This window comes from Heterodontus francisci, chromosome 5, assembly GCF_036365525.1.
Source record: "Heterodontus francisci isolate sHetFra1 chromosome 5, sHetFra1.hap1, whole genome shotgun sequence".
Classification (NCBI taxonomy): Eukaryota; Metazoa; Chordata; class Chondrichthyes; order Heterodontiformes; family Heterodontidae; genus Heterodontus; species Heterodontus francisci.
In genome coordinates this window covers 187,922,715-187,944,047 of record NC_090375.1, presented here as the reverse complement: position 1 = coordinate 187,944,047, position 21,333 = coordinate 187,922,715, and the positions used below count along the sequence as shown (strand labels likewise).

At 41.4% G+C, this 21,333-nt stretch overlaps 1 protein-coding gene across 2 annotated transcripts in view; it reads left to right on the top strand.

Moving 5' to 3' along the window:
• The first annotated feature begins 7,151 nt into the window (after positions 1–7,151).
• Positions 7,152–21,333, top strand: part of atp9b (ATPase phospholipid transporting 9B) — a 349,558-nt gene continuing 335,376 nt past the window's right edge. For both annotated transcript variants that reach the window (XM_068032475.1, XM_068032474.1), the window contains exon 1: positions 7,152–7,259. In XM_068032475.1, coding sequence (XP_067888576.1) covers positions 7,183–7,259 — 77 coding nt within the window. In that variant the 5' untranslated portion in view covers positions 7,152–7,182. The remainder of the gene's footprint in view (positions 7,260–21,333) is intronic.

The window sequence follows — 21,333 nt, the reverse complement described above, 5'->3', positions numbered from 1 at the left end:
TGCAGAAGATCTTACAAATTACCTTATTTGCAATTTGGCTTCCTGGTCCTTTAAGGAATGTCATATTGCAACTTAGCACTTGTTGTTTGCAGAGAAACATGCAAATTCCTTGTCTGGACCTGCATGGTCTAAGTTAGGTATCCTAGCATTGCATCAGCTGGTATTACAGAGATGAAATTCGTGCCCTTGGTAAATAACTGAAGTGTACTCAATTAGTTTGGGAGAGCTTAATTTATGTGTTAGTTGAGGAATATGTATGGATATGACCATTTCGAATTTTTCCAATATGAATGTTGAAATGTATTCTGTCTATTCCTGTTATGTCCAAACTAATTATGATAAAAGTGAAATAAAAACACTTTCCAAAGTTTCCTACCTTTAGGTATAATTGTCCTCTTTTCATGAACTGAAGAAAGGTTGCATAACCGTGTCGTTGAAATAGCAAGGCCAATTAGGAAAATCCTACACATAGCCTGTCATTTTAAGAGATTTCACGCCACACAGCTTTACTTTTCTGTACCCCGCAGGAGCATTTCCCCGGCAGTCCCCTTCAGTTCTTTCACTGTAGGAGGCATTTGAAACAAACTTTGGAGACCACCCACATCTCATTTCCCTTTGGATCAAAGGAGGAGAGAAAAGTTTTTCTTTTCAACTTCATCCACAAAGGACACAAAGGTTTTTTTCATTTTAAAGCAGTGCGGAAATTAGGGACCAGCTGGTTCAGTGGGTTAGTGCAATGCATTTTGACCCCTAGGAATTGGTTTTAAATCCAGCCTGGAAAGTTTTCTCTTTCTACCATTCTAGGAAACTTGCATGAAATGAGTTTCAGCAGTATATATTTCAAATATGTATTATGTTCTGTGATGATCTCAGTGCTGCCTCAGAAAGATCCCCTGGCACACAGCACATGAGCACCTCCTACTGCACCAGGGCACTTCCACACCAAAACATTCTTATGACCCCTCTTGTGAGAAGCTGGTGTTGTGGAAAGTTTCCTATGTTCACTAAGGACAGGGTTGAGACCGCTGTTCTACTGCTACTCTCTTATTAAATGGACTAGAAGAAGTTGCACTCTGCATTTAATTGTATTGTAAGGTTCCTAGGTGCTACAGGATTCCTGCATACACCCAGGAAAATCTTCCTTAAATATTGACAACTTCTTCAACTCAAATTTGGATCAACCCTCTCTTGGTAGATAGGGGCTCTCCAACTTAAGAGCAATGAGGCTCACATGGTCTGAAGGGTGTTTGTATGTTGTTTATCTTAGTTTACTGTGATTTGTCATTCCGAGAGAGAAAAAGGAGCCCAATCACAATGGTTCCATTCTTTATAGACTGTGTTAGGTTTTTGGCAGTGCACAGAAAATCACAAGAAAATACTTAAAGCTACAAAAGAACATTTTGGTTTGGAAAAATAACAATGATTAACTGGCAGCCCTGGATCGAGGAGTGCTAGGTGCTGACACTAGGAGACAAAGGTGGAAAAATGTCCCATTCGCTAGCATTGCCACAAAATTATTGCTCAAAAATAACAGAAAGAAAACATAAATTTGCCTATTCATAGAGTTAGAAAAACATACCCATAATATCCCAAACTCAATTATTGTCTAATGGAAGATCCAGAGGAAATTTTATTTGCTACAGCATATTATTTGAAAAATAATATTTGCAATAGCCATAAGTGCTTTCCATCTATTATAAAGCACCCTTATAGAAATACCACATCAGAAGGCAGAGGAATTAGCCTACCCTGAAATTTGAGCAATATAAAGCACAGCAATGTAAATTGTATGTCTCCCTTGGCAAAGAACCCAAGATATATGTATTTATTTTTAAATTAAATCTTGCCCCCTACCCCTTCTCCCAATGTATTGACACTTTATGGTCATAGATGTAAGGTGCCCTCTTCTATTTCTCTCAAATGGCCAATCTTCTTTGTGAGCTCTATCAAGCTATTCAACTACAAAGAGCATCAGAGATGAGCCTGATACCTGCCCTCACCTAATGTCCCCGCATGCATAAAGGAGCAGCAACCCTAGCCAATATTCTTTTCCCTAACTCATGACAGTTGTGGCCAACTGGAGAACCTGTATCCTGTTCAGCTGAATTCAGCTAACTCAGCACAGAATGAGGTCTGTACCTGAAATTATCCTGAGCTAATCTATTGGGAAGCATATTGATGCTTGTTAAAGGTGTAAGGCGTTATGTTTAAAACTGTTTTCCAGATAACCTATGAAAATTCTTAATGAAAAGTTGAAAGAAAGTTAGCCCAGGTGATGCGTATAGATAGAATGATTCCTGATATGCAAAGGGCTCTACACTCTGAACAAGGCAACATCGTCACTGTTAGATTTGGCTTGGAATAGAGACACCTAACGCTTCCCCATCAGTGTATGCAAACTGGTTGTGAGCAGTCCCACTTGTGAACAAAGCTTCACATAGCATCAAGAAAAATCGTGTTTTTTTTAAAATCGTGGAAGACGTATAAATGTTTCGTCTTTCATTGAGAGGATCCCATTCAGTTTCGCACATTGATACTTTCCACTCGTTTTCAAACCTCTGCAATGTATGTTATCATGGCAAGTGATGATTCTTACCAAAGAGATCCTTGTTGTCTAGATAAAAGTTTTGCATGGGATTTTAAATAGTTAATATGGAACTCACCAATCCATTCAGCTGAAGCAAAGAGCAAGAATGGTATTGTCTTCGAAAATCAAAGAGTTACAGAGATTAATACAGCATCGGATATTCAGGATTAAGGGTTTGACATAATGCTTGATGTGCTAGATAACATTCATTATGCTAAATTCAGGATATCCCCAGATGAAAATAAATCTATCAAGAGGTGATAATAGTAGCGTCATGCAACTCAGCGGAATTTATTCTCAGACCTCACAAGCATAAATGTTGTGCAGATGTTACAGTATCTTAGTCGCCTTCTAGAATAAGATGCCTAAATTCTCCTTCTGATATCATTAAGGGCGCCTCCAACACGCAAATGGTTAGCACGTTTTTTATTGTGCAAATTTCACAAATGGACAAACTAATCTGCATAGTTTTGGTGGTAATTCTTAAATATGACTCATTCAATAGCCAGGTGATTATCTGCAGTTCCATATTCAGATGTTGTTTAAAGCTCTTTCTAATCTATCCTCATAATCTATTTCAGTTTCAACCTCAGACAAGGATTCCTACTGCACTAATATAAACTTTTTTTTTTCACTTTTCACCTAAATTTTGTACTGCGGACTATGGTTTGCGCTTCAGGAACAGTCTCCAATTTTGAGACTGCAATCTCATTTACAATAGTTACGGCCAGTATACAGAGGAATTCTTTATCACATCAGTCTGAGCTGGATTTAATTCCAAGTCTCAGGTTAAAGGATAGCATGCCAATCACAGTGCCATTCTGTAAATAATCCTTTATATTTGATCCTTGGATTTAAATGTTTTGACTTTTTACCAGAGATGTGCATGTTCTTGAAAGGGAAGTCTGACACCAGGATTTGATATTGATAGGTATAATATACTTGGCAAAATTCATCCAAGGAACACCATTCTTCGCCAGTGTTATGCTAATGGACAGAGTGAAGATGGAGTTGTTTTAAGGTATGTCAACAGAGATAGCCAAAGTAAGTATTGGCACCATTGTGTTTGAGGCAGTCTATTTACTCAGCAGAGTCTGTTTAGAGTCTCTATGAACTACAACAAACAAAACTCACAACTGAAACTACAGCAGAGCCGATTATTTCTCCCAAAAATGCAATGAAGGGAGGGTAGTTCTCTTACACAAAGAGATGATCAACACTCAGGGGGTCTGATTGGCTGACTGAGCGTGGTTGACATTGAGCAGAGCACTGCTGCACTTGTACCAAACCATCAGCAGCTTGATACAAAATGGGATTTAATATATCTGTTTATCCTAAAATAATTTTCTCTGACTCAGTCCCAGTAGCATGTTGCTGGCGAGGAATGGTTTGTTCCTTGGCTGAAATTTTCTGAGTCTGCTTCACTTTTGCAATTGGTGTGGAAACAGACTTTTGGGGAAAATTGGGCATGCAGCAGGATCCAGCGTAGGATCAGTGATAAAAATAGGATAAAAACAGGAAATGTCAGAAACACTCAGCATGTCTGGCAGTATTTGAGGAGAGAGAAACAGTGATAACATTTCAGGAAAATGACCTCTTTAAGAAAAATTCATTAAAAAAAGGATATTTGTCTCAATTTAAAATGGAATCGGCCAGATGCATCTCTAGGGCATCAATAAAAATTTGCGTTATTCTAAGACAAAATTAGTAACTGGCTTCAATCCAAATAATCTTTGTCAACATAATCAATGTGGATTTCTGAACTAATGTGTTATGGTTGCTATTGTCACCAGCATTCATTATCTTTGTATCCATGTTTGGATGGTTGCTATTCTTTGTTTCCTTTGGATCCTCTGCAAAACTACTTTGAGACTTCATTCAGTAATGGTAGTCTAAAACAATAGCATCCAATTGTTGGCTATTTAAAAACAATGGACCTGAAATTCCACTGAGTCTCCAGGTCACCTGCCATAACTCTACCAGGAGACTGTTGGACCCCCCAAAATACAGTGGAGATGCAGCATTGCTGAATTCTCTAAGTCTTCCTTCACTATTCTGGCAGGTGATCAAGTGAACCCAATGACAATTGTAGGGCTAATGTATTTAAAATGATTGTATGCCAGTGCGAAGCAACAAAATTCCCAGGCCAACATTCCATTGTTTACTGAGATGCTCCTATTCTATTAAAGACAGTTATGGGCAGCAGCAGATACAGCTTTTGCTCTATAGAAATCAATTTTTGTTTATAATCAATATATTTCACCATCAAAAATTTATGGAGAGGAACTTGGGAAAACTTTGGATATTTTGAACAGTCTGCACAATTTGAATGTAGTGGAAATTGTTGATTGTGCTAAACAATATTTTGCTTCTGTGTATCATTTTATTTGTAAATTAATTGAGAACAGTACTTTTAGCCTGCACAAAGTGGTTTAATAGTATTTCATTTTGCTCAAATTGACAGAAATAGTGGAGAATCTACATATTCTCTAATAGGCAATTTATGGTAATCATATTTAATTTACAAACCAAATTATTCTAAGACAGTGAAACATTCAGGATTCAGTTTGTTTTAAGGGAGATGATCTGTTTATGAGAACTGTCATCAGATTGTCTGTAGTAGGACAGAAATATTAGAGAAGATCTGAACTGTACTTAGCATCTTCCTGCTGTTTCTTAGATTTTGCCATTGAAAATAAACAGTCATGAGATGAGGAAAATCCTTGTTTTCATTGATTATTATTGTTTTTTTTCAGGCCCTGTGGGGATTTTTGTAACTTGATTCATTTCTGATATTTCAGCTTGGATGATTCCACTGAGTAAAGAATAGTTTTTTGTACTCTTTGCAGAATTTGAGAGCTAGTAAATGCATAAACTATTTAACAAAGAAGGGAGCCGTTAAAAGTTAAAAGAAACTGTCGCTTAAAACAGACCTACAAATAACATGGAGCAGCATTCTGTTGAGAAAAACTCCAATCACAGAAAAGCAGACAATGATGGTTGATACAGCAATAAAAGTCCTGGGAAATATTCTTACAGGGTCCACACAATGAAGATCACATTATTAGTTTCAAATCCCATGCCTTCCCTTGCCATTTTATGGGCCCCCTTGCCTTCCAGCCCGTCCCCAGTGGGCTGGTAAAATCCAGCTCACCATTTTTAAATAGATAAATCAGCATATCCTCAATCCAGGTTATTTTCTTGCCTGGCTCTGGTTGCAGTAGGGTTCAGGTCAAGGAGCCAGTAGCAGCGAGGTAGTTCTGTCTTGTGAATGTAAAATGCACTGCTTGTGTGGGTGTGTTATTAAGGGATTAGGTTTACAAATTAGCATGTTATATGTGGTTGGATTTCCAATAATTGGAGTGAATCCTGTAAAGTTACATTGAAATCATTACAACTACTTAGATTATATGTAACATATTTTAAACCTTCCAGGAGAAATTATTTTTGACTTGAAATGCATAATTAGGGTATGGTCCAAATTTGCAAAATTGCATAACTTGAAGAACCAAAAATCAAAATCTTCTTGGTGACAGGGGAGGGGGTAGGGTGTTGGAGATGCTAGCCCCCTCCCCCCACCACACCAATAAATTTGATCTCTTCAGGACTCATGCCCCCTTCAGTTTTCTATGTCCAAACTGTTGCAAACTGATTTTTTTTGTGTACTTCAAGTCTTCCTTTGCAATAAAGTTATTTTTGACCTAATGGCATGCAAGCAATAGAGCCACCAACTGCGATTCAGTTAAGTAGAAGTCTTACTTTTGAGTCAGAAAGTTGCAGGTTCAAGTCCCACTCCAAAGACTTGAGCACAGAATCCAGGCTGACTCTCCAGCGCTGAGGGAGTGAAGTACCTTTGCAGGTGTTCCCTTTCAGATGAGACATTAAAACCGAGGCACTGTCTGTCCTCACAAGTGGACTTAAAAGATTCCATGGCACTATTTTGAAGAAGAGCAGAGGAGTTCTCACCTGTGTCCTGGCCAATGCTTATCTCTCAACCAATATCACTAAAACAGATCATCTGGTCAATGTCACATTGATGTTGGTGGGACCTTGCTGTTCACAACTTTGCGGCCACATTTACCTACATTACGACAGTGACTACTTTTACAAAAGTACTTAATTGGCTGTAAAGCACTTTGGAACATCCTGAGGTCATGAAAGGCGCTACATAAATGCAAGTTCTTTCTTTCCTTACTTGCGACAAGACAGGATATGATATTGAATAGCTGAAGGTGGGATTTCCAGAATCACTCAACGAAGAAATGTTGGATTTGGTCTTGAAAAACAAACTTTTCCAGACAGTTTTTTTTGTTGTGGGTGTAGTTCATAAAGACATTGAACTTTTAATGAACAATTCAGGAGGTGAATTAGTTGTGAAAATGCATTTTAAGTTGAATTGTAAGAATTTGGTTGGGCTTTTCTAGCACAATTGTTGGGGTGACTTATGCTTCCAGGACAAGTTGGCTGGGTTGGGGAAAGGGGGATGACGTAAAAGGGAGCCGGGATGACGAGACGATGACGTAAGGGAGTAAACAGTGGATGACGTAGACGCCGGCGCCCGGGGGATTGTGGGAGGCGAACCCACCCACTTTAAGATGGCGGATAGTATTCCTTTACACCCGGTGCGGAACCTGCAAAAGAGACAGGAATATTACCCGGGCAGACAGAGCAGGTATTGTCACTGCCTCCATTTAGACACACGCTGTACAGTTAGCGTCGGCGCTTAGCTGCCGGGAAATAGGGAGATAGATAACGGGATGGAGGTTGTGGACGCTGGGAAATGAGGATCTGGGCCCGGCTCGGGTCTGCCCAAGGAATCTCCCGCACATACTAACGCCAGGGTGTCGGTGTGAGCCGGCCGGCCGGCCAGCCTCCTCTTCCTTCTTGGCTGTGCTGGGTGGGAAGTGCAGGATCCTTGGCCTGGAAGTGTCACCATCATCGTCAGCTGTGACTCAGTATTTGTGCTAGCTCCCCTCTGAGTGGGTTCAAGTCTCACTCCAGAGATTTGAGTACAGAAATATTGGCCGACACTTCACTTTTCTGAGGGAGTGCTGCATTGTCGGAGGTGCCGACTTTCGGGAAAGATGTTAAACTGATGCCCTGTCTGCCCCCTCAGGTGGATGTAAAAGATCATGGTACTATTTTGAAGAAAGGCAGGGGAATTATCCCTGGTGTCCTGGCCAATATTATCTCTCAATCAACATCACAAAAACAGATTAGCTGATCATTCTCACATTGCTGTTTGTGGGAGCTTGCTGTGCATAAATTGGCTGTTGCATTTCTCACACTGCAACTGATTACACCTCAAAAGTATTTAATTGGCTATAAAGTGCTTTGAGATTTCCAGTGGTTGTGACGGGTACTATATAAATAGAAGTCTTTTTTTAGCTAACACATTTCATCCCATAACTGGGGACTGTGTACTTTTTTTTAATGAGCCTGCTATGTCTTTTGGCTACTACCTTCCTTTCTTTTTAATTCATGTTCTAACCCTGTGCTAGAAAAGTGTCAACAAGCTCTTCCCTCTTTATTCCATTTGGAGATGTTTAGGGTGGAGGTTGCTTTGGAGAAAAAACACTACATTAAACTACCCAAGTTTCTGTTTTTGTTCATTGTTTAAAAAAAAACCAAAGCAACCTAAAAGAATAAAATGCAATTGACAAATGTTGCTGGAGATTTAAGATAAAATTGCACAAGCTATTTTGCAATTGTTTGCGTGTATTTAGACAGAGGTCACTAAAGTTTAAATGTCATGCACCTTTTTTTGAACTATCCTGGAAAGTGCACCAATGTACGGTGTAGTTTTAATGTTAATTGGGGAAATAGATTTATGATCAAAAAGTGAAATCACAAATTATTTAACTTTATGTAATGGTGTTTTTCTTTGCAAGCAATGTTTTTAAAACGTGAGCTACGTCTAAAGAGTTTAGACCACATGTATCAACAAAGGAGATCATACAATCAGTATTACAGGACAAGGTTCTGAAATTTGAAATAAAATACTCAACTGATTTATTTGACTGACCATTTGTACATTATGCCACAGGTGCTGTGTATGTTTGAGTTTGATGGGGAGAATAGGCTTTTCCCATGATTTCTTATGGGTGGATGAATGTGATTGGGACTATTTGTATTGAAGGTTTGTGTAGTAATTTCTGTGATTGGGAGTATGATTTAAGTACATACTGGTGGGCTCAGAATTTTAAAAGTGCAGTGTCAGAAAGCTAATGAAGCCAAAAACTGCCTAATTATTGTGTATACTGTACAGAAAATAGAATGATTGTGATCTTGGCACTTGGCAAACAATGGGCTGGTTTAATTTTGAGAAATTCCTGTCACAAGCAAGACAGTAGGATTAGTTTAAAGATTGCCCTGAGATTTTCAAAATGGGTGATTACAAGGCATTGTACAATATTGATCCTATGAAAGTGGTACAAAAACATAGTGCTGGAAATACTCGGCAAGGCCTGGCAGCATCTGTGGAGAGAGAAACAGTTAACATTTCAGGTCTGTGACCTTTCATTAGAACATGGAAGTGGTGTTTAGTTACCTAACCTCCATGCTAAATTAAGAGTGTTGCAGAGGATGGTTATTCAATCTTAATACTGTTAAGATTTTTTTGAATGCATAAGCATCTTGTCAGATCCTCCTTGGGGAGGCGGGGAAAAGATAATTATGTCTAATTCTTGGTGTGTGTTTATTGCACTTTTTTATAGATACATAACAATCCCTTTGTTTGAAACAAGCTAGCAAAGCCATTCCTCAACCTGAACTTGACCTATGAGAGATCTCAGTAGTTTACAACCAGCTACAATGATTTGTATTTACCTAACTAGAGCAATTAACGGGACACATCAAGCTAAGGGCTCAGCATTGCAAACTTGCACGATACTACTAGTGAGCAATGCCTTGTGAAATGCGCTTGGGTAGGAAACCATTTTTGGTTAGCAATAAGATATAATTTCCAGAAATGAGGCTGACAAAATAATTTGTATATGTGGTACAGTTGTTTATTGCTGGACTTCGAATGATCTTTGGTCTTCTAGACTGAGAGCAGCATATTTTGCAGTGGACCTGAGAGTAGGAATTTGGTTTGATATATTGGTGAATATTCATGTTGACTATACAATGATTCACAAACTGCTTCCAACAAGTCAGTGTATGTATAAGCTATATTCAGTATATTTTATGTTGACAGATTAGTAACTTTACTCAAACCAGTGATTTTCCAACCAGTTCAACAGTTTAGGGTTCTTAATAACAAGCTTTGGTTAAAGTCAGTTTGTCAAGTGGAACAATTTTAATCTTGTTACAGGTGGTGGCTTTGGACCATATCTTGGTTCAAAAAAAATCTAGTGTACATTGTGCCTAGGTTGAACTGTTGGCGAATTGTTCCCTGACCTCAACCCACCTTTTTCTGTTCCCAAGCCTGCTCTCTGAATTTACCTACTTTAGTTAGGTCCTTTTCCTGCTGCTTTCACTCCTGATAATTGTCTACCCTTCAGATGCTTTCCACTCTGTTCGCTTTCCCACTATACCTGACACATCAATCCAGCTTCCATCACTGTTACATAATTTAAGAACTAGGAGCAGGAGTCGGTCATGCAGCACTTCGAGCCTGCTCCGCCATTCAGTGATATCGTGGCTGATCATCTACTTCAACACCATTTTCCTGCACTATCCTGTATCCCTTGATGTTTTTAATATGTAGAAATCTTTCGATCTCAGTCTTGAACATGCTCAATGACTCAGCCTACACAGCCCTCTGGGGCAGAGAATTCCAAAGATTCGCCACCCTCTGAGTGAAGAAATTTCTCCTCATCTCAGTTCTAAATGGCCTGTCCCTTATTCTAAGACTGTGTCCCCTGGTTCTAGACTCCCCAGCCAGGGGAAGCATCCTTCCTGCATTTATCTTGTTGAGCCCTATAAGAATTTTGTCTGTTTGAATGAGATCACCTCTCCTCTAAACTCCAGAAAATAAAGGCCCAGTCTATTTAATCTTTCCTCATAGGACAATCCCTCCATCCCAGGAATTAGTTTGGTGAACCTTCATTGCACTCCCTCTATGGCAAGTATATATTGCCTTGGGTAAGGAGAGCAAAACTGCACACAGTACACCAGGTGTGGTCTCACCAAGGCTCTATGTAATTGCAGTAAAACATCTTTACACTTATACTCAAATCCTCTTGTAATAAAAGCCAACATACAAAGCAAAATACTGAGCATGCTGGAGGTTGGAAATAGAAACAAGGAATTCTGTTGATACTCAGTATGACAGGCAGCAGGTTGATGACTTTTCTTCAGAACACAGTTCTGATTTGGAAACAAACGAACTTATTAGCGAGAGACAGCATGGTTTTGTGAAGGGGAGGTCGTGTCTTACTAATTTGATGGGAGTTTTTTGAGGAAGTGACAAAGATGATTGATGAGGGAAGGGCGGTGGATGTTGTCTATATGGACTTTAGTAAAGCCTTTGACAAGGTCCCGCATGGCAGACTGGTGCAAAAGGTGAAGTCACACGGGATCAGAGGTGAGCTGGCAAGATGGATACAGAACTGGCTCAGTCACAGAAGACAGAGGGTAACAGTGGATGGGTGTTTTTCTGAATGGAGGGATGTGACTAGTGGTGTTCCGCAGGGATCAGTGCTGGGACCTTTGCTGTTTGTAGTATATATAAATGATTTGGAGGAAAATGTAGCTGGTCTGATTAGTAAGTTTGCGGATGACACAAAGGTTGGTGGAGTTGCGGATAATGATGAGGATTGTCAGAGGATACAGCAGGATATAGATCGGTTGGAGACTTGGGCGGAGAAATGGCAGATGGAGTTTAATTCGGACAAATGTGAGGTAATGCATTTTGGAAGGTCTAATGCAGGTGGGAGGTATACAGTAAATGGCATAACCCTTGGGTGTATTGACAGGCAGAGAGATCTGGACGTACAGGTCCACAGGTCACTGAAAGTGGCAACGCAGGTGGATAAGGTAGTCAAGAAGGCATTCGGCATGCTTGCCTTCATCGGTCGGGGCATAGAGTATAAAAATTGGCAAGTCATGTTGCAGCTGTACAGAACTTTAGTTAGGCCACACTTGGAATATTGCATGCAATTCTGGTCGCCACACTACCAGAAGGACGTGGAGGCTTTGGAGAGGGTTTACAGGGATGTTGCCTGGTCTGGAGGGCATTAGCTATGAGGAGAGGTTGGAAAAACTCTGTTTTCACTGGAACAACGGAGGTGGAGGGGCGACATGATAGAGGTTTACAAAGTTATGAGCGGCATGGACAGAGTGGATAGTCAGAAGCTTTTTCCCAGGGTGGAAGAGTCAGTTACTAGGGGACATAGGTTTAAGGTGCGAGGGGCAAAGTTTAGAGGGGATGTGCGAGGCAAGTTTTTTTACACAGAGGGTGGTGAGTGCCTGGAACTTGCTGCCAGTGGAGGTGGTGGAAGCAGATACGATAGCGACTTTTAAGAGACATCTTGACAAATATATGAATAGGAAGGGAATAGAGGGATATGGGCCCCGGAAGTGCAGAAGGTGTTAGTTTAGGCAGGCATCAAGATCGGTGCAGGCTTGGAGGGCCAAATGGCCTGTTCCTGTGCTGTTCTGTTCTTTGTATACCATTTGCCACCTTAATTGCTTGCTGTATCTGCATGTTAGCTTTCAGTGACTCATGAACAAGGACACCCAAGTCGCTTTGAACTTCAACACTTCCCAGATCTAGGTTCTAAAGAAAGAACAAAGAACAAAGATAATTACAGCACAGGAACAGGCCCTTTGGCCCTCCAAGCCTGCGCCGATCCAGATCCTCTCTCTAAACATGTCGCCTATTTTCTAAGGTTCTGTATCTCTTTTCTTCCTGCCCATTCATGTATCTGTCTAGATACATCTTAAAAGACTCCATCGTGCCCGCATCTACCACCTCCGCTGGCAATGCGTTCCAGGTGCCCACCACCCTCTGCGTAAAGAACTTTCCACGCATATCCCCCCTAAACTTTTCCCCTTTCACTTTGAACTCGTGTCCTCTAGTAATTGAAACCCCCACTCTGGGAAAAAGCCTCTTGCTATCCACCCTGTCTATACCTCTCATGATTTTGTACACCTCAATCAGGTCCCCCCTCAACCTCCGTCTTTCTGTTGATATCTCTCTTCTCACTTCCTCCACTTTATTAAAGTGGATACATTAATTACTTCAATAAAAACTTGGGTTGAAATTCCACTGACTGCTATTTTTATCATTTACTTTGCTGAAGTAAGACTCCCACATTTGCTATTTTATCAAAGGTATTAACCCCTTCATTAACGCTTAATGGAATTTCATCTCCAAAGAAATTTGGCCAAAATCTCTTGCTATTTAGGGGCAAGGCCATAATTCATGATTTGCCTGGGCTGGAACACTTCAGCTATGAAGAGAGACTGGATAGGCTAGGGTTGTTTTCCTTATAGCAGAGAAGTCTGAGGGGGGACCTGATTGAGGTAAACAAAATTGAGGGGCATAGATAGGGTAGATGGGAAGAAACGTTTTCCCTTAGCGGAGGTGTCAATAACCAGGGGGCATAGATTTAAGGTAAGTGACAGGAGGTTTAGAGGGGATTTGAGGAAAAATGTTTTCACCCAGAGGGTGGTTGGAATCTGGAATGCACTTCCTGAAGCGGTGGTAGAGGCAGGAACCCTCACAACATTTAAGAAGTATTTAGATGAGCACTTGAAACGCCGTAGTATACAAGACTATGGGCCAAGTGTTGGAAAATGGGATTAGAATAGATAGGTGCTTGATAGCCGGCACAGACATGATGCGTCGAAGGACCTGTTTCTATGCTGTATAACTCTATGACTATATAATTTTGCTCAAGTAAATATATTTAGGTTTTGGTGGGTTTGGGGAATGTGAGTTTCCTTTTGTACAAACTAAAGATTAAAAAACAAACAAACAAGAAATGCTGGAAATACTCTGGTCTGGCAGCATCTGTGGAGAGAGAAGCAGAGTTAATGTTTCAGGTCAGTGACCCTTCATCAGAATTTAAAAAACAAATATTGGAGAATTTCAAAAATCTAAACATTGTTAAATTGTCAAGTTACGTTTAACAATTCTTTTGTCTGAGCAACACTGGTGGAGATTAACTAGTATTGCAAATCTGTTGATGGCCTATTTTACAGTGTAAAAGTAGATAACCTTTCCTTCTGGAGAAGGAGCAAGCCTGAATAAAAAAAAAAATCAAGAACAAAAAGAAAGACTTGCATTTATATAGCACCTAAGGTAACCTCAATGCCCCAAAGTGCTTTACAGCCAATGATGTACTTTTGACGTGTAGCCACAATTGTTAGGTAGGAAAATACAGCAGCCAATTCGCACATAGCAGGCTTCCACAAACAGCAATGTGATAATGACCAGATAATCTGTTTTTGTGGTGTTGTTTGAAGCATAAATATTGGCCTGGAGACTGGGAAGAACTCCCCTGCTGCTCTTTTGAAATAGTGCCATGTGATCTTTTATAACCACCTGAGCAGGCTGATGGGACCTAGGTTTAACATCTCATCTGAACTTGACACCAACAGTGCAGAACTTCCTCTGCACTACACTGGAGTGTTGCTCAAATTTTGCTCAGTGGGCCACAAGAATAGTTGTTGTGGAAAGTGTTGAGGAAAAGAATCACACTATTGCATACAAGAACATGTGTATATTTGTAGACTTTTTATTTCATGGTATCCATGGTGGCTTAGAGTAGCCAAGTAGTTGGTGCTAGATCTGGTATATATAGATTTAGATTGAGTGTTGTATGTTGATATGGAGTTGCTCAGTTAGCATTGGTCAGTGACCTATGCTTGATGGTTTTATTGAAACCAATGCTAATTCTGAACTTGTGATCTAGGTCAAATCTGACATCTCATTGCCAGGATAAATAAACAATTTCTGAAATGGAAAGGCCCATATTTAAGCTTTGTCAAGACTTGGATCGAATGGTTATTTAGAGGCAGTGCAATCCATCGGTTTTGAAATGTACCTTTTATTCCAGTTCTCATGACTGCTGCTTGGATCAACTATTTCCTTGTTCCAAATAGTCTTTCATTTGCTATTTGGTACTCTGGGACCACGCTGTATGTGCTCAGTCTCTTACCTGCCAAGCAAACCCAGAAGGTCATTTGTCTTAACTATATCCTTTTGAGGACCCTCAGTTTTTTTTTCACATGGGTTCTTGTGTTCAGATTTTTTTTTTCTGGAAATTAAGTGTGCTCCTCATGTTGTAGTTCTACTCTTTGTGTGTTAAGATTTTTCTCTAGGGAGATGATCCATAGACTTCAGGGAGGAAAGGGAAGTGTTGGAATTCCAAAAAAAACTCTTCAGAGATAATTGTACATCTTGAAGTGGCTAATAATGAAGTTCATTTAGATCGGGCAAGACCTTGATTGTGCTCCAATGGCCCAAACCACGGTAGCATAGTTCTAATGTTGCTGGACTGGTAATCCAGAGGCCAGGACTAATGCTTCGGAGACATGAGTTCACATCCCACCATGGCTGCTGGTGGAATTTAAATTCAATTAATAAATCTGGAATCAAAATTATTCTCAGTAATGGTGACCACAAAACGTAAAAACCCAAATGGTTCACTAATGCCCTTTAAGGGAGGATATCTGCCGTCCTTACCTGGTCTGGCCTACATGTGACTCCTGATCCACAGCAGTATGATAGACTTTTAACTGCCCTCTGAAATGACCTAGTAAGCTAGAGTTGTATCAAACTGCTACCTTATCCAAGTCAGTAATACTCAAGTCCTGTGAACATGGGAACAAGCTGTGCTAGTTCCTCACTGCACTACACAAGCATCAGGGTGAGAAAATTACTGTTCTTTTTTTGGAATGATTATTAATGACAGACCCTGCTGCATTTAACCAAGAGTACAAGTAGTTCTGGTCAGAAGTCTAGATTGGAGTAAGCAGGCATTTCTGGTGATGCATGAATTATCTGGGCGTTCTGAAGTTGAATGGTCTTGTACCAACCTGACTGGCTTTTCCCAATCTTTATGGAAGAAATCTTTCAGTTGATGGGCAAGAACTCTGACCAGCAGATCTTTATCAGTGTGTCCCTGAATTAGCTTCTTTGCTGCTCAAGACGAAGAAACTTCGATCTTATTCTTGATGAGGGTGGCTCTTTCCTGGCGACACATTGAGTTTAGTCTGGTTTCTAGGTTGGTTTGCTGGGCTGTTAGTTGAAAAGCTGGGCAACATTGGGTATGCTATGAATAAAGAACAAAGAACAGTACAGCACAGGAACAGGCCATTCGGCCCTCCAAGCCTGCGCCGATCTTGATGCCTGCTTAAACTAAAACCTTCTGCACTTCCGGGGTCCGTATCCCTCTATTCCCATCCTATTCATGTATTTGTCAGGATGCCTCTTAAACGTCTCTATGGTACCTGCTTCCACCACCTCCCCTGGCAACAAGTTCCAGGCACTCACCACCCTCTGTGTAAAGAACTTGCCTCGCACATCCCCTCTAAACTTTGCCCCTCTCACCTTAAACCTATGTCCCCTAGTAACTGACTCTTCCACCCTGGGAAAAAGCTTCTGACTATCCACTCTGTCCATGCCGCTTATAACTTTGTAAACCTCTATCATGTCGCCCCTCCACCTCCGTCGTTCCAGTGAAAACAATCCAGGTTTATCCAACCTCTCCTCATAGCTAATGTCCTCCAGACCAGGCAACATCCTGGTAAACCTCTTCTGTACACTCTCCAAAGCCTCCACGTCCTTCTGGTAGTGTGGCGACCAGAATTGCACGCAATATTCTAAGTGTGGCCTAACTAAAGTTCTGTACAGCTGCAGCATGACTTGCCTATTTTTATACTCTATGCCCTGACTGATGAAGGCAAGCATGCCGTATGCCTTCTTGACCACCTTATCCACCTGCGTTGCCACTTTCAGTGACCTGTGGACCTGTACGCCCAGATCTCTCTGCCTGCCAATACTCCTAAAGGTTCTGCCGTTTACTGTATACTTCCCACCTGCATTAGACCTTCCAAAATGCATTACCTCACATTTGTCCGAATTAAACTCCATCTGCCATTTCTCCGCCCAAGTCTCCAACCGATCTATATCCTGCTGTATCCTCTGACAATCCTCATCACTGTCCGCAACTCCACCAACCTTTGTGTCGTCTGCAAACTTACTAATCAGACCAGCTACATTTTCCTCCAAATCATTTATATATACTGCAAACAGCAAAGGTCCCAGCGCTGATCCCTGCGGAACACCATTAGTCACATCCCTCCATTCAGAAAAGCACCCTTCCACTGCTACCCTCTGTCTTCTATGACTGAGCCAGTTCTGTATCCATCTTGCCAGCTCCCCTCTGATCCCATGTGACTTCACCTTTTGTATCAGTCTGCCATGAGGGACCTTGTCAAAGGCTTTACTGAAGTCCATATAGATAACATCCACTGCCATTCCTTCATCAATCATCTTTGTCACTTCCTCAAAAAACTCAATCAAATTAGTGAGACACGACCTCCCCTTCACAAAGCCATGCTGCCTCTTGCTAATAAGTCCATTTGTTTCCAAATGGGAGTACATCCTGTCCTGAAGAATCCTCTCTAATAATTTCCCTACCACTGACGTAAGGCTCACCGGCCTATAATTTCCTAGATTATCCTTGCTACCCTTCTTAAACAAAGGAACAACATTGGCTCTTCTCCAGTCCTCTGGGACCTCACCTGTAGCCAATGAGGATGCAAAGATTTCTGTCAAGGCCCCAGCAATTTCTTCCCTTGCCTCCCTCAGTATTCTGGGGTAGATCCCATCAGGCCCTGGGGACTTATCTACCTTAATGCTTTGCAAGACATCCAACACCACCACCTTTTTGATAATGAGATGACTGAGACTATCTACACTCCCTTCCCTCGGCTCATCATCCACCAAGTCCTTCTCCTTGGTGAATACTGATGCAAAGTACTCATTTAGTACCTTGCCCATTTCCTCTGGCTCCACACATAGATTCCTTCTCTGTCCTTGAGTGGGCCAACCCTTTCCCTGGTTACCCTCTTGCTCTTTATATACGTATAAAAGCCTTGGGATTTTCCTTAATGCTGTTTGCCCATGACTTCTCATAACCCCTTTTAGCCCTCCTGACTCCTTGCTTAAGTTCCTTCCTACTGTCTTTATATTCCTCAAGGGGGATTCGTCTGTTCCTAGCCTTCCAGCCCTTACGAATGCTTCATTTTTCTTTTTGACGAGAGTCACAATATCCCACGTTATCCAAGGTTCCCGAAACTTGCCAAACTTATCCTCCTTCCTCACAGGAACATGCTGGTCCTGGATTCTAATCAACTGACGTTTGAAAGACTCCCACATGTCAGATGTTGATTTACCCTCAAACAGCCGCCCCCAATCTAAATTCTTCAGTTCCTGCCTAATATTGTTATAATTAGCCTTCCCCCAATTTAGCACCTTCACCCGAGGACTACTCTTATCCTTATCCACAAGTACCTTAAAACTTATGGAATTATGGTCACTGTTCCCGAAATGCTCCCCTACTGAAACTTCGGCCACCTGGCCGGGCTCATTCCCCAATACCAGGTCCAGTACGGCCCCATCCCTAGTTGGACTATCTACGTATTGTTTCAAGAAGCCCTCCTGGATGCGCCTTACAAATTCTGCCCCATCCAAGCCCCTAGCACTAAGTGAGTCCCAGTCAATATTGGGGAAGTTAAAATCACCCACCACTACAACCCTGTTACCTTTACATCTTTTCAAAATCTGTCTACATATCTGCTCCTCTACCTCCCGCTGGCTGTTGGGAGGCCTGTAGTAAACCCCCAACATCGTGACTGCACCCTTCCTATTCCTGAGCTCCACCCATATTGCCTCGCTGCATGACCCCTCCGAGGTGTCCTCCCGCAGTACAGCTGTGATATTCTCCTTAACCAGTAATGCAACTCCCCCACCCCTTTTACATCCCCCTCTATCCTGCCTGAAGCTTCTAAATCCTGGAACATTTAGCTGCCAATCCTGTCCTTCCCTCAACCAAGTCTCTGTAATAGCAGCAACATCATAGTTCCAAGTACTAATCCAAGCTCTAAGTTCATCTGCCTTACCTGTTATACTTCTTGCATTGAAACAAATGCACTTCAGACCACCAGTCCCGCTGTTCTCTGCAACATCTCCCTGCCTGCTCTTCCTCTTAGTCTTACTGGCCTTATTTACTGGTTCCCCTTCATTTATTTCACTTGCTGTCCTACTGCTCTGGTTCCCACCCCCCTGCCACACTAGTTTAAACCCTCCCGAGTGACGCTAGCAAACCTCGCAGCCAGGATATTTGTGCCCCTCCAGTTTAGATGCAACCCGTCCTTCTTGTACAGGTCCCATCTGTCCCTGAAGAGATCCCAATGGTCCAGATATCTGAAACTCTCCCTTCTACACCAGCTGTTCAGCCACGTGTTTTGCTGCACTATCCCGAGATTACAACCCTAGAGGTCCTGTTTTTTAACTTTCTACCTAACTCCCTAAACTCCCCCTGCAGGACCTCATCACTCTTCCTGCCTATGTCGTTGGTACCGATGTGTACCACAACCTCTGGCTGTTCACCCTCCCCCTTCAGAATGCCCCCTGTCCGTTCAAAGACATCCTTGACCCTGGCACCAGGGAGGCAACATACCATCCTGGAGTCTCTTTCACGTCCACAGAAGCGCCTATCTGTGCCCCTGACTATAGAGTCCCCTATAACTATTGCTCTTCTGCGCTTTGTCCCTCCCTGCTGAACAACAGTGCCAGCCGTGGTGCCACTGCTCTGGCTGCTGCTGTTTTCCCCTGAATAGTTCAGTGCATCTGGATTATGGTGGAAAAATTGGCTAAGAAGGTGCGTCTTTGTAAATGTTGAGTGGTAATTGGATTGTTCTCCGCTGTTCTCCCTCCACCACCCCTGCCCCTTACCACTTCCCTCTACCTCCCCCATACCACCTCCCTCCACTCTATAACCTGCTAATATTGCTGAATAATGATACATGAATAATTCCTTTGCTGTGGTGTTGGAGGACACGTCATCCATTTAACTTACTCCAGTATCGACGCTTCTGGTGGAAGAGGATTGGGATCGAGGTTGAAAATTGATAAAGGAGAGTGCAAGAGGAAAAGGATAAGACTTTATTTGATTTAATTTATCTGCCACTATCTATTCTCACTTGTATACATGAATAAGCTGTTTGGAGAACTTTCATCCTGCCCAGATTGTTTTTTAGGAATATGAGATACTCCCTGAGCAACATTCATTGCCTGCTTAATATAATTCATGAAGGACAGGGACAGAATAAGTGTCGAGAAAGCATTTGAATAGTGGAATAGAACTTCTTCCTGAGAGAGAGTTTCTTTAGTAACGCAATAATGCCAGCACAGAAACCTAAACATTATTTGGGATAACTAATGGGGGTGATGTAAATCATTGCATGTGGTTTCTGTAACATAAGGGCATGAGTAATTGAAGAAAGTAGTGTAAGATTTTCTGAATCAAGGCAGAATCTTGCATATTTGATACAGTTAACACGCTAGGATTTATAACTTGTGTGTCGGCATTGCTGGGTGTTCTTTTGCATGTTGTACTTCTGTGACTTTTGGACTTGACAGAAACATGAGTACTGGTGCTAGTCAGGATTCCAGTAATTGAGTAGCACTTTGCACAGACAGTAGGTGGTGTTTGTATTGGAAATGCAAAAAGAAATATGATTAAAAGTGCAACTGATGTCGGAAGAGTAAAGGTGGGGAGATTTTGAACTCGGACTCAAACATAACTTTTGAGAAACTGTGTAGGAAGTTGGTGACCAACATACAGATTGTGTTCTTTATCTTCCCAAAGCAACATGACTTGTCTATAGGCCACCAGTATGATCGTTCATTATAGTTTCATAACTTTTCTGTCCACTCCTGTTTTCTGTCTTCCTTTCTTTCAGGCGATGCCTTATGCTGGGGTACAGTTCCCTGGTCAGAACAGGTGGGACTTTTGTGATGCCCCCACAGTAAAATAGCCTGCCATCACACCGTTTAAGCTCCTGGAGAAGGATAGACATTAGAAGGCCATTCTTAATGTCAGCCTAGACAGTAAATGTTGACAGGCTGTTTGGGGGAGGAGCACATCATCATTTGGAATTCATCCTGTTCTTTATTGACTTCGATACACATTCTCTAGTAGGGTTCACTGGATAGAAATCAATATTGGAGATCTTCACTGATTTTATTTTCCCCTTTCTCCCCTCCTTAGCCAAGGACAATTGCTGCACATGGTAACCAATCCAGTTACTTTCACCAACTCGGGTTAGGACTGATTATTATATTTTAAAAAATGCACATTCACCATAACTGGGTAATACATGCATCCAGTTGAACATCTGAAAGAGCAGGAGTATATAAACCAAATAAAACATTGATTTTTTTTATAATACTTTAGAACTACTTGAATTCAATAGAAAAACTTTTCATCTTCAGCTGAAAACGACTATAATGTACTTCTGTACTGTACTTTCAAAACGTTTTTGTAGTTTTTCAGAGCTGTACATTTGCTCCTTGATGAATGAAATTAAATTTCAGAAGTTGTATGAATGAACATTTGTCAACTATATCACTCGAACTTTAACCAGAGGAAATGAATTGCAAAAGTAGTATAGACTTTAATGAAAGGATAATCTCTATGGTAGGGAAGAGCTGCAACAGACCACAAAGAATTTAGGAATGCTGATGGATTGAAAGTAGACGAATAAATGAATTAATGTTA